General features: G+C 37.2%; 1 protein-coding gene across 2 annotated transcripts in view; it reads right to left on the bottom strand.

Moving 5' to 3' along the window:
- Positions 1-14073, bottom strand: part of angpt4 (angiopoietin 4) — a 78281-nt gene extending 64208 nt beyond the window's left edge. Inside the window, exons 1-4 of one of the 2 annotated variants that reach the window (XM_025009417.2) lie at positions 13820-14073; positions 7717-7796; positions 6011-7306; positions 5014-5791 (exon numbers count right to left, since the gene is read on the bottom strand). In XM_025009417.2, coding sequence (XP_024865185.1) covers positions 5014-5397 — 384 coding nt within the window. In that variant the 5' untranslated portion in view covers positions 5398-5791; positions 6011-7306; positions 7717-7796; positions 13820-14073. Of the gene's footprint in view, positions 1-5013; positions 7307-7716; positions 7797-13819 lie in introns of both variants that reach the window. The other variant, XM_037975032.1, reaches the window with a different exon arrangement.
- Between the last annotated feature and the right edge of the window lie 527 nt (positions 14074-14600).

The following is a 14600-nucleotide window of genomic DNA, read 5'->3' as shown; positions in this document are numbered from 1 at the left end:
AAATTACTTGGCTGTGGCATGACTGGAAGCAAGAGGCGTGGCAGGAACAGATGGAGCTGTGACAGAATAAAGATCTTTAAATGTTTTAATGAACAAAAATACTGACATGTTATATTTTTCCAGTGGGAAAAGTGATCTCAGAAACTAATATTTGTGGAAATAAGTTCCTGCTGGGCTCCACAACCTTAATCCTCCTTTATTTGGAAGATCTTTAAGGATTTCCTTGCCTGAACTGCTTGAAGTAGTCACCCATGACATTTCAATACTGTTAAAAATCTTGGCTTTAAAAAGACTTTTCTGTAATCTTACATCGCTGTCTTTCTGAGCCAAGGCTTGTTTGATTTGTTTGTTCAGGGTTGCTGGTATGTTGAAACATTCAGCTCTTAATTTGTTGCTCAGATTTTATTCATGACATTTTGACACTTTAGAAGACTTACCTGCAGATATTACCTGCACATTTTTTGGAACTATTAGACTTTTTTATGCTTGTTAGTTGAAATTGAGTGATGAGCCTTGGGTCGTTTGAAATCTGCTTCGTTTTAGATGCTGGGATGAATAATGTCAGATAATGTAAAATGATTGCCAGACGTTTGTGCATCAAAAAGTTATCTCTTTAAAATGAAGACATCAAAGAACTCATTCATGGTTTGGGTTCAGTTTGATTTTTGTTTTCCTGCCCAGCTTTAGCATCCCTGATTGCATCGGACTTTGTCTTGATTTTCATTGTTGTTTTCATAAAGCAAGCCCCAGTTTGATAGTTGGTTAATTTGAACTGTTCCTCATTTATTCTCTAAGAGCCATCTTTCTTGTGTCACTTCTTCATTGGTCTTTGCTCAGATTTCAGTGTTGGACGTTTTGAATTTACGTTAGAGTTTCAGTTTTCCCGGCCCTTCAAGATGATTGTGTTTGCCCTTTTATTTTGTCCATTAAAGACTCTGGTTCCCTTCTGCAGCCTCCTGTGTCGGGATCCTTCATTCACATTCCATGATAAGGTCTTTAGAACCTGGTGTTATTATGCTGCACCCTTTAAAAGCAAAGATAAATGTAGAACCTTGATGTCAGAGGTTTAGATAACACTGAGGCTACCTGTCACTTGTAAGGCGGGTTTTAATCATTGGCACCTAATCTGGAACCAGAGGGTCTAACTTTATGGTTTGTAGGGTGTGGAAAATGAAGGGATGTGCTGGTTGTTCTCAGGGTTTTACACTCTAACTACTTCTGCATATTTTGTGCTGCTTCAGCCATTCACACATGTTACGCTCAGCTGGTGTCACTTTTGGATTTGTAACTTTTATACTTTTTAAAAGATTTTACTTTACTTGCAAATATTTTCCCCATAGAAATATCATGACATTTATTTAATCTTTCATAAACATTGTTCTCTTTGAAACCTGCTTCAGTGTCCTGGCTCTGTTTTTGTCTTCTTATGCTACTTTTGGCTTTTAGCTGACCTTTTGCTATTTTTACTGTAGCTTTTGGTCAGCCTTTTAGCTTCTAGCTAGTCTTTTGATATTTTTACAGTATAGTCAGCCTTTTGCTACTTTTAGGTTTTAGCTGCTCTTTTACCGCTTTCAGCATTTAACTATCTTTGAGTGCTTTTAGTCAGCTTTTTGCAACTTTTTGATGCAAAAAGAAGTTATTTTATTTATCATCATGAAAAGGACTAAAACATGTCATTTTATCTTGTCTCATTTGTTTCAAAACGTCTTTTTTTCACATAAAGGTACAGATTCATGCGCTGTGCGTGTACTTATGTAATATTTCATAGCTTTGTGTTCATTTAGGTGCCACCTAAAAACAAACACCACTAAAGATTCAGCTGTTATACTGAATGTTTGGTGCAACTTCAGAGTGAAGTGACTTAAATTACCCCGCAGTAAATTCACTGCACTCAGCTGCTAACAATTTGCAAATGAAAATGTAGATTTCAACATGTTCTAGTTAAGACTAAAGCATCTTTCAGTGAAGTTTGAAGTTTTCTTGGTGGATTTGTACATCTCTTCTTGTTTCAATATGTTAAAGAACTCGCTACACTTGTTACCTAAACTCACATCCTGTATGTTACTTAGAGTTCCTTTCATTGCACAACGTAGATTCAGTTCCAAATATACATATTTTATAGTCTTTCTGATTGCTTTTGCAACTCTTCTATCCACATAAAACATCAGTGTCTCATGTGGCCTAAGTCAGCCACAGAAAACCAGTGAAGAAGAATGTTTCTATTTCTGTTTTCCATTTCTTCACATTCTGAAGTGATTCCTCACTGCAGAATCACGCTAAAAACGTTACACACAATTATGATCAAAGGTTTTGTCACAGAAACCACATCAGTTTGCAGCCAGAAAGTCAGCAAAATATTGCTCTTGTTGTGCTTGTGCTTTTGCCTTCATACTATAGCTATGTTTAGTTCAGAAAGTTTCACAACTGATTGATTTTATGAAGCTGTGTTTTTCTTGTGTAAACAGTATCTCATCACCAAAACAGGGTCTTCAGGGCCAAAACAAAGACAGAAAGTTGGCTTTCGAGGCTAATCAGCATGGACACAGCCTTTGTGCCATGCTAATTTGCAAAAGATAGGCTAACATAGTATCATGGCGAACACGCTCAACATCAGATTAGTGAGGCATAGAGCTACCAGATTAGTTTCAAATCTTTGGTTTTGTTCTGTTATTATAGATCAGTGGTTCCTAAAGTTTGGGTCAAGACCCCACAATGGATCAAAAAGTTTTAGAAATCAACAATATTAAAATATCATTCGTACTTGCATATTTTTACTGTCATTATCACAAAAGATAACAAGAAGATTCATAAAAGGGGGGAAAGAGGTATAATCTATTTGTGTTGTCCTAATGCTTTTATTTGTTTACTTTTTTAGCAATGTTTCTGTAATTCTACAGAGGATATCTGGGGTCACAAGTCTTTGACTTTTTTATTTTGGAAGTCAGAAACTAAAGGGTTTAGGAACCCCTGTTTTAGACAAACACACCGCACTACAATTAAGATGTTTCTCATGACAATTTCTCATCAATTTAGTGCTTGTTTGCAATAAAGCTAAAACATTTATCATGTAATAGCTTTTGTCTCATTGACTGATTGTGACCAGTGTGGAGGCTTCAGATCATTTTATATCTTGAAAATTAGTGATTCAGTACTCAACTCTGCTATGTGTCTTTGGGAAGCATAACCAGAGAAAAAAAGTGCTGCCTTAAATAAAAGTTTTTAAAGAAAAAGCTCTGTGTGTGAACATAAATATAACTTTCTATATGGGGTAAGGGTGGAGGTGATGGGTCATAATGAAAACCAAAGTCCTGTGCAGTTTTTATCAGACACTTCTAGTAAAAAGAAACCAAAAACTGCACAACTTCTCCCCATTAGAGGTAAAGCCAATAAACCTTTTTTTTTTGCTGTTTTTTTGCAGCAGTCCAATTCATGATGAGGGGGCCTCCCTGTTAACTCCCCCCAAATTAAATTCGTGTCTGGCAGGTGAAAAGAATTGGCTGCTGAAACCATGTTTCATGCAGCGCAGGAAGACTTCAGCATTTTAAACTGCAGGAAAACTTGGAAACACGTGAAGTGTGCAGTCAGTGTGTAATGGTAACAGATTTGAACATGAATTACTTTGTACAGCTGGACTTTTTTCACAGAATGCACGCGTGATTATGAGGTTTTACGATGGATCTCATTACACACCGTGCAGTTAAAAGCTACACTGAAATGACAGATTGCTTTAGAAAGAATAATAGTTTGTTAGGACAACAGCAGGGCACAGGCATTGCTTGGCTCCTGATTGAAAACAGCTGCCACTCATCCAGAACCACAACCTGAAACTTTGATCTCTATCCTACAAATTACTACAGCAGAAATCTCTATCACAACAAAACAGCCACAAACACACGTAATCTTATTCATGCACTGCAGAATAAACACGACACATTTCAGTGCATATAGTTGTGTCCTTCCAAGAGTTAAACAGTGCGTGACAAAGCATAGTCTACCAGCATGTGGTAACTCACATTTAAATGCTTTCTTGTTCTGGGGAGTTTTAATTGTGTTAATGTTGAGTCAGCATTCACATTATTGTTTTCCTGTTTTTCATTTTTTTCAGATGTGTTTGAGAGACGGGTGCTGTGACTTTTAGTTTTTGTAACTGTTAAACTTTTCAAAATATTTAACTTTATTCACAAATATTTTCCCACAGAAACACATTCAGATCTCTTCAAAAACATTCGTTTTAAAATCTGCTTTTACTTTTACTTTTTAGCTACTGTTCTGCTACTTTTAGCTAGCATTTTGCTATTTGTACCATTTCACAAGCCTTTTAAGCTTTTTTGCTACTCTTAGCTTTTAGCTGTTGTTATCCTACTTTTGCTTTTAGCTAGTTTTTTTGCTCATTTTAGCTTCTTGCTACCATTTTGCTACTTTTACCTTTTTAATTGTATTTTGGTAGTTTTAGCTTTTAGCTATCTTTTTGTTGCTTTTAGCTAGTGTTTTGCTGCTTATAGTGAGCATTTTGCTAGTTTTAGATTTGTGCTGTTTTTGCTACTTTTACTTTTTGAATAGTCTTTTGCTACTTCTAGCTTTTAGCAAACCATTTGCTACTTTTAGCTGAGTTTTGCTTGTTTTATCTAGTGGGTTTTTTTGTTTTTTAAATAGCTTTACCATTTCAGTTTTAGCTTCTTCAGTAAATGTCACCTCTCAGCATTCTCACTGTATTTTAACAGAAATGCATTTCTTCAAGCTCAGTGTTTAATTTTTGGGGTGACACCCCTCTTGGCCACATGTTTTTATTTTTATCTTACTTGGGAAATCACGTGGGGAAAACTCTTGAGAGTAGAAATAAAAACTGATATTCTTGAGATTTTTACCATTTTCTTTTTGGCCAGCATTAATCTGTCCCCTGTAAAGTTGAAAACATCAGCGCACAGTTCATACACACATGTCTTTAACTGTTGACCCAGTGGTTTCAACATCATGTCAAGGCGTGCGATGAAGAAAAGACAGTTTATCTCTTACCTTCTGCAACCACAGCGTGTTGTTCTCCATTATGTTTTCCAGGTGCTGCAGCTTATCAGTCGACCAATCGCCATCCACAGGCGGTGAATCTCTCTGCACACCTCGAGAGCCGCCATACTGTTCGTTCTGTGAGGTCGATCCTCCTCCCTGACACCCGTCCACCTCCGGCAGGATGAAGGTGTAGCTGCACTGACCATGTTGGATACGGTGAAACCTCCTTCTTTTCTCTGTGCCTCCTCCACTGCCGCCACTTCCTCCTTTCCTCTGGCTTCTTCCACTTCCTCCTCGCTCTGTGCTTCCAACGCCGGCTGCGTCGGTGACGGCTGACCAGGTCCAAAGCAGCAGCAGCACCAGGAACACCCAGGTGAGGTTTAGGCCTTTCATGACAGTTCTTCTACTGTATTAAACTGTTTGTTCTCAGCCTTGAGAGGGTCAAGAGAAGATTGCTCACACTTTGACCCCAATTTACCTTAAGCAAACATCTGTGTGCAAGATACTTGCACAAGTCTCTGCACGCGAGAATCCATGAGGTCAGCTCCTGAAGGTTGTCCTCTTTGACTTTAAAAGGTCTCCTTTCTGGTAAACTACGCTTTTTAAAGAGCAACACCTGTTGATGTCACACAAAGTGGTCTTTGTTGTTCTTCACTTGTAGTAAAGATGCACAAATCGCTTTACTTTTCCAGCCTGGATCTTATTTTTGCCTCTTGCTTTCAGTCAGATGAATGGGTCCATTGGCTTGACATTTGGCAGGTTCTTCATGGTTTGTTGAGAGCTGAAACTTTAGATCCACCCACAAAAAATGCAGATAAAAAGAAGAACAACTCAACAAAAAAGTCAAATAAAAGAAGCAAAAGTGATGAGAAAGCAAAGAATTTTGATAATTAACAATGTATGATTTATACTAAGATTAAAAGTTACATGCACATAAAAGTTTCTATATTTAAATATCCAAAAATAAAAAAATGAATAAAAAGATGAACTTAATTCTTCCTCCCACCCTTCTCTGGTGGCTCCAGCTTCAGAAGTGGCTGAAGGGAATTACTTCTGCCCCCTTCTTATCTGGGACTGGCTGAGAAAAGGGGGAAGGAGTGAGGGAGAGAGGAGGGAGGTAAGGGGAGGAGAGAGAAAAGACCAAGAAGGAGAAGAAGAAGAGGAGGGAGGAGTGGAGCGACAGGAGACGTGAGGGAGGTCTATTAGAGTGCCCTCTCTACACTGTAAAAAAGGAATCGAGTATTTTTGCAGCTATTTATTTTTAGTACCAACTGGAACCTAAAAGTTTTGATTAAATTTTAACCAAATTTAACCAAAGATATTGGTGCTGCTTCAACATGTACGCCAACCGTTAACTTCTTAACATTAGGACTCCATTATTATGGGTTAAAAATACAGGCAACTTAGTAAAAGTCAAATTGAAGTGAGGAATCGTCATAAAACTTGTAGTTGAAAAGATTCTGTTCACAAGAAGTTTTTAAGTTTATATCCTTTATGTCTGATAACTGCAATGTTTATATAGCTACCTAACTATCCCAGGTATATTTTTCACTAAATATAGTTGTATTTAGAATTTTAAATTAGTTATAATTTTACTAATCTAATTGCATTTTAACTGATCTGTATTTAGCTAACACAGCTGAGTGATACCAAGTACAAACAAGTTCAAATTGACCTAATTTATTTAACTAAAATTATGAAAAAACAAAGATAAAACTTAAAATTCATTTAAGTCTGATTTAGCTGTTAACATTTAGATCATTTTAACTCAAAGTATTGTGTATAATCTGCCCAAATAAAATAGGTGCAGCACGTTGCACTGGTTTTATTGTTAAATGTCAACCGTTTGTTTTTACAGTGTGTTTGCGATCGGAGAGTGAGGGAAGGGAAGAGAGGATGGGAAGGAGCCAGAAAAAAGAAAAATGGGGGAGATTAAAGGATTGAAAGAGGGGAGAGAGGGAGAAGTAAAAAGAGGAACAGGCAGATAACAGACAGAGCCTTAACTGCTGACAGACAGAGGAAAGACAGAGATTGATTCAAGAAATAGATCTAAAAGAAGTCCTGTAATCTTCTTCCTGACTGATCTTTCACTTCTGAAGTAAAAGCCTTGTATGGTCATTCACACTGAGCCGAAGCTGGAGATTTTGTCCTCTAAACACAGCTTCGCTCCAAGGCTTCGTGGGGGATCAGCGACCAAGGCGAACCACGTAGTCCACATACTTCAGGTTAAATAACTGGCCGGGTCTCTGTGTCGCAGGATGCACCTCCTCACTGCTTCTCATCCGTCCTGCTGTGCTTCACTCTACATGAAAACACATACAAAGATCAGTTCCAGATAGATGGCTCTGTCCAAGTCTTATGAAACACAAGCTTTTACATGTGGAGAGACAAAGCGAGTAGACAGAGTTTGTTTGCACAATGATAAAGTGTTCTGCAGAAGTCATGAATATACTAAAAAAAAATCCTTTGATAAAGGCCATGAGACAAGAGACACACTTTAAGACCTGCGCAAGGAAATAAAATCCCAAAATGTGTCTAGAATGACGTCTCAAGTTAAAGTAAAAGCAAACTGAATGTTTCTTTTTAAAGGATACGGTTACAGCACCATCCTCTGCCGGTCACACAGGATTCAGAGATAAAAAGCAGCTCTCATCATCTCGTTTTATTTATTTTGACAAAAAAAATGCAGTTTTATTTTCAGCTCGGCCTGACCTCGGTCTACTGTTACTGCCGCTGCATACATCTTCGTTTCTGCTGGGCCGGGTCACTGGCTTAATGTTGGCCAATTGGTCCTTTGGGAGAAAGCAGAGAGGTTACACAGGGAATGGCTTCTGCCCCAACCAGACATCATTCTCATGGGAACAGGATGGACAGAGAGCCTGGTGGACAGAGCTGGAGATCATAAAGTCTGACATTCCTGCACAAAAACTCTGGCTGAAATGATCATTTAGTATCAAAAATGTGAGAAAAGTTTCTGTTATCATTAAAATGACAGAAAGAGTTCATCCCCATTTCCCAGGGTTACCCCTACCCTTGGATTTTGAGCGTCCTCTTGGCCTTTATTTTGAAGTTACAAGATGTAGTCGGTAAACTACTTAACACTCCTACAAGAAGCCAATAAATCATCAATTGTCACAGATTCCAATGACGTAAACAAAAAACGTCATGTTTCTGACAGAGTCGCAAAAACCATGTACCACCCCACTTTCAAAACAGTTGGGACATTCTGTAAAATATAAATAAAAAAAAGAACACAAACATGTGCAAACGTCATAAACACATATTTTTTCACATTGGAATACAGTAAATATATCATAATGATGAAACTAAGAAATTGTACTGTTTTTTTGTTTGTTTTTTTTAAACTAGGTGATTTTGGAATTGATGGCAGCAACACAGCATCAAAAGAGTTGGAATGGTGGCAACAAAAGGCTGTGGAGAAACATTGTGCAACTAATTACGTTAATTAGGAACAGGTCAAAAAGGTGAGCATACAAAGAACGTTTTAGAGAGCCTGAATCTCTCAGTAGTACAGATTGGCAAGGGTTCACCAGTCTGTGAATTTATGTCTAAAATTAGTGGAACAATTTCAGAACAATGTTCCTCTTTATTATATAAAACCCTACAAAAGAACATCCAGGACTGTTGAACAGCTAAAATCCTCCATCAGAGCAGAATGGGACAACATTCCCTCTAAAACCTCCAGCAGCTGCTCTCCTGAGGTCCTAGATGTTTACAGACTGTTGGTAGAAGAAGAGGAGATGCTGCACAGAGGGAACAACTTCTTTGAGATGTGTTGCTGCCATAAAATTCTAAATTACCTTATTTTTCCCAAAAGATTGTGCATTTGTTTAGTTTCAACAGCTGATATGTTCACTGTGCTCTATTATGAATGAAATATAGGATTGTCGGATTTGCAAATCATAGCATTCTGTTTTTATTTATATTTTACACAACGCTCCAAGTTTTTCAGATTTGGATTTGTAACATGTGACACAATTTTTTTATGCTTGTTAAAGAAGATTGATCATAATACAAAACATAGCATTTCGAAAGAAAACACAGAACGACATTCTAAAGTTTGTGGTCACTATCAAAGACAAAAATGAAGAAAATACTTTGCAAGCATAACAGTTTCAAGTGTGTCTCGAGGGTAAAAGAAAATCTCAGTTTAGGGCCAAAAAGCCACTTGGTTCACTCTCCCCCTTCATTACAGAAAAAAAAACTGGGACACTTTGGGTGTAAATGCACAAAACATATGGACAGGGCTAAGTGAATTAACACAGATCTTTTCATCAACCGCCAAAATGGCTTCCAAGAAGACGACACAAAAGACAGCATTATTAAAAAACACTTAGAGCTTTAAAAGTCTGACAGGAGACAGCGATAGTCTGTAGCTGCAGCTCATCCTAACACCAACTGCTGTTTTGTATTGATGTCTTTGTGTCACAAATCCACAAAAAGGAAAGCCATTGGCATCGGTTTTCATCAGGGCAAGTGGCTTTAAATCCAAATATCCCCTAATCAACTAGTTATAAAGTGTCTAAAACCAATCAAAATTAGCATAAAACTAAAAGAAAAACAAGTAAAAAGAAAAAGATAAGGACACATAACTGTCCCAAACTGGTTGTGATTGATTTCTAACTTCACAGTTGCCTTTGGCACCAAAACAAAAGTGCACTTTGTATTTCAGAAACACTACAGGCTTTGAAGAAACAGCAGTGCTCCGGGATGAGAATCACATCCTGAAGCTTCAAACACAAACAGACAATCAGACAAAACACACTAATGTGGGATTAATTAAGTTTTTGTGTGTGTCTCAATGAAGTTGTTATGTGATGTTTCCACACATGTATAGTCAAGCCAGGTCTCAAACTCTATAGAGAATGTTCCAAAACAAAAATGCATGCAGATGGGTTTGAAATGTGCTTTTTATACGACCAGGCACAACTTTCAAGTATAATATATTGCATTAAAAGGTTTCCTTTGTGCCTTTATCATGTCATTTCTATTTTTTGCAGATTAAAAGTGGTACTTGCCACTCACAATAAATTTAAAAGCAGGAGGTAATTCAACATTGGGACAGAAAAATATTTGAAGACTAGCCACATATTTTTCTCCTAAACTTGATTAAACTGTGAGCAAATTTAAAATGAAATGTCAAACAAAGTAATCGATTGCAGCACTTTGAGTTGAAGGCAATCGAGATGTTTTGGTCATCTGCTGGTTGTTGAAAACCAATCAATTCCTTTGTAGCCTGTTAAAAATAAAGTTTGTATATGTTTTGTGTCCATGTACTCCCACAATCCTCATGTCCAAGAGCTCAAATCAACAAATTATGTGTGTTTCAAGGTCTTGGTCCTGCAGGGCACATCGTCCTGCGTGTTTTAGATGTTTCCCTTCTTGCGTGATTTTAATGAATGAATTACCTCATCAACTTGTCATCAAGTTGAACAGAAGCCTGTTAATGACCCATTAATTCAAATCAGGCGTGTTGAAGCAGAAAAACCTCAAAAACATGCAGGTCAGTGGGTCCTGAGGCCGAGGAGGGGAAAACACTGGAATACGCTGTGCGACAGCTTCACTGACTGATGAGGTCTGACAGGAAAAAACTTTGCCAATAATGAGAGATGAAATGTTTTATTAAAACACAAATTTTCTGGGAGTTAGCATCAGAGGTCACCTTGGGGAGAAAGTCTGAGTCTTCTAATGGAAGGCTGAATTAGGATGGTTGGTGTCAATGAGACAAATTGAAGAGAAAATAAGAAAAAGTGCCTTGTTTTAAATGAGAGGAGACGTATGAATGTAAAAGCTGAACACATGCAATGACTGGAGGAATAAAAAAGGAAAAGCAGGAAGACAGAGCAAAGTAAATGTACAAGAACAAAAACATATAATTAAAGTGAGACAATCTTCACCAGAAAAACTGGGATTCAAATACTGTATTAAATAATTGTTTTTGTTTACCTTATTTCATGTTGGACCCCAGTTCAAGATTTCTATTGTCACTTTCATTCTCACTTAACATTTGTTTAGTATCACATGACAATTTTACTTTCATACAACTAGGAAATGATCCTAGTTTGTTGTAAAATACAGCAATGTAAACCCTGCGTGTTTTTCACAAAAATTGATGATGCAGCAGGTTGTCTGGCTAAAAAGTGTAGGTGTAATTTATGCGGCTATCTGTAGTTTCCAGATCAGACTCTTAAAGAAATGCTTAAAAAGATTACTAATACATCATGCTACTTTATGTAATATGATGTACTGTGCATAAAAATAACACAAAAAAAGCCACTCATTAGTGTTGCTTTCTTGGTACCAGCTTAAACCAGCTTAAACTCTCAACACTTTACATACCTCTGCTTTACTTTTGATTGCATTTCAGAGGTACAGTATTCTTTTATGTTTACATGGGAACAAGCTGTAAGGACAAATAAAAACATGATTGTGTATTATGTGTTTTTGGCTTGTATGTATGAAACATATTAACCAGTGCAGAGAAGAATGGACCCTCAGAACTTTGCCATTCTAGCATTGTTGCTAAAACAGGTGGATATGAACTAAAAGCTGACTGCAAGCGTTTTAGGATGCTCAGTAAAATTAGATTTAGATGCTCTGAGATATTTGTCCTGTGTAGAGTCTTGGTGGTCCCTGTTTCTTTTATTCAGGCTGATATCAGGAGCAACAGAGGGTACATGAGTCATGAACCGACCCTTTCACCTTCTCTCTGTGGGAACAGACGAACAAGGATGTTTTTTTTTATTCCAGGATTTAATTTCAGACTTGTTTTCTTTTTCTTGTCCTTTTCTAAACTTAATACTTGTCATTTTCTTCTCCGCGGAGTTTTGTTTTTCTCCTGTCTTTTTATCGGGCACATTCATCACATCAAGTCTTCTAATACCAGTTTTCAGAGTTATGGCTCTTGTTCTTAAGACTGCATGCTTCATGTTGTGCACAAATTGACTGAAATGAGCCGAAAACTGAGTGCTTCTATCGGTAGTCCACAGGGGGAAAATGTTATGATGTTTGCAAACCACTTGAGAAATGATAAACTGGATATTTCTATTGTCCACTTTGATTTGTTCAGGATGAGCTCATTCACAAGATAAATTTAGTTTTAATTTACTTTTTATCTCCAAGATTTGCTTGCTTTTTAATATCTACAGATACCCAGTAATATTATTCCTCCTCCACTTATAAAAGGATTAATTTTGGATAAAGAGAAATACTAAGAGATTAAAGTGTTAATAAAGATGGAGCAAAGAAAGGAAACTGACCAAGTTCTGAGGATTATGGAAACAAAAGGATTTAGTAAAAGACAGATTGAGACGAGCAGGGAAGGAGAGGACAGAGGAGGATTTCCTGTCTCGGGGTTTCAGATTGTAAGTCTCAAAAAGTAAACAGCCATTTGGCTCCAAAAATGTTTAAACTTGACTAAAGTCTGCAGAATCAATCAGATCTCAGAAGAGAAGAAAAGAACAACATCTGAGATGTTGCACATTTCATGTTTGCATTTTCTCAAACCTGAACCAGTATTTATAGAACCCACACATAATAAAACTTGAGGTTAACTCAAAAAGTGGAGATGCTCGGTAAAGGTTTGGTTGATACTTGATACTTTGTGTTTTTCAACACATTTTGGGCAAATTCAGAAGCCGGTATGTGCACACGTTTTCACCTATATGTAAAAACTATTAAGACTGTCCTTGATGTGAAAATGAAACATTATTACCCTCACATAGTTTTATCTTATTTCTGTGATCAGTCCCTTGCATACACAGATGAAAAATAAAAAAAATTTTCTTAACTGCATATTTATTTACTTAAATGTTGTTATTTTATTCAACATTTTTAATAAAAAATGTAAATGGGTGTCAATGATTGGACGAATTTGCCAATATAACTATTTGCATATAACTCCTCTACACCCCCAGTAGTCATGAGAAAACAAGCAGCAATAAAGAAAAATCACAGTTTTACAGAATGTGAAATTACAACTAAAATCAATGAAGTAGAGAAAATAGACCATAACTGCTGAGTAGAAAATGGTTACGGAGGTGCTCAACAAAAGACTGATCAAAACACAAAATAAACCTTCAAGACTACAGTGACAGGTTTAGGACCACAGCCCCTGAGTTTCCTGCAACATTTAGTTTTTATACCTGCTGATACAACCTGAATGGCCGATAACAGCTTTTGTAAAGTGATAAATGACTTTTGAAGTCATGTTAACAAGCTATGTGTAAAATATCAGAACTTGCTTAAAAGAGGCAAGGCTTGTCTTCTTGTTAAACACAATAAATAATTGTTTCCTTGACGCCATCAGCCAATATTAACACCTCACAGCCCTGTTAACTGGTCAGACTGTAAGACTGAACCAGTTCTTTAAAAACATTAATACTGATGTTGAAGCTATGATTAAAAGCAGAGAAATGTGAGGTTGAATTTACCTGAAAATATCACAACTTCTATAAAGTTTTATAGAATAGTCAAAGAAGAAGAAGAAACAAAGGAAGTAACAAGTAAAACATAAAATATGTTCACCTTCACATTTCTTATAAAACTGCAGACAAGATTGTTCAGGCTTTTTCAAAACATCTTTTTTTTATAATTTGTTGAAAAAGAATCAGGAATTCCAAAATGCACAAAGCACAGTGGCCTTTTGACCTCGGTTTCAGCTCCATTATAATTCAGCAGACAAAACAACACAAGCTGCTTATGTTGACCCGATTTCACAGCAACGAAAGTCACCAAAACAAACAAATTTAGTCTACCTGATGCACAAAAGCAACCAGTATCCTTTTTTTCTTACCTGGCTTGAAATGTTTGAATCCAACTGCGAACTTCAGATTAGGCTCACTGCGTCATTGCTCTGCCGCTGTCTGATGATCCGTGATGGAGAGTCTGCCCCCTCACGCAGCCCATTCAGCTGTCTTTATTTAAATGTTATGTAAGTGGGATGGCGTGACCAAACAGTCTGCAGCCAAAGTCTCAAAAGTTTCACGAAATAAAAGCGTCAGTTGGCTTCGGTTGTTAGGGCAAACACGGCACACTGAATGAAAGCAAACGAGGCCTCCACCAACCAGCTACTCCACGTCTGAGCCAGGCTCTTTGAATAGAATCCCAACTAATAATAGCCAGCTAATGGGGAGCTGTGCCACACACACAAACACGCACACACACTCATTGTGCTGAATGCTCACAATTATCTAGAAGTCATACATGCGTGAAAATAAAAAACAAAATGGGGCTGGCATCAATCCCAGATAACAGGTCTTTATGGAAGCTGCTCAGAGGACTTATTCTAATAAAAGGTCACCTATTAGCTTTTTCTAACTTTTTACTCTCTTGATGTTTACTAATACACTAAGGCATAAGTTAAGTTTTTTTTTTTAATTATACTACATCTCTGCAGCTTTAGGATCTTCACAATGATACGCAGCAGAGGTGAAGCCTCGTAAACACTTTAATATAAACACAATCACTGCGAGAAACTTTCAGCACCTCAGAAACGGGATAAAATCTGAACCTGATGGTGTGGCTCTGCTTTGATGGATGAGGTCATGACCCTTCTTACACTTTTTAATACTCAG

This window comes from Kryptolebias marmoratus, linkage group LG4, assembly GCF_001649575.2.
Source record: "Kryptolebias marmoratus isolate JLee-2015 linkage group LG4, ASM164957v2, whole genome shotgun sequence".
Taxonomy (NCBI): Eukaryota; Metazoa; Chordata; class Actinopteri; order Cyprinodontiformes; family Rivulidae; genus Kryptolebias; species Kryptolebias marmoratus.
This window is presented reverse-complemented; position numbering and strand designations above follow the sequence as displayed.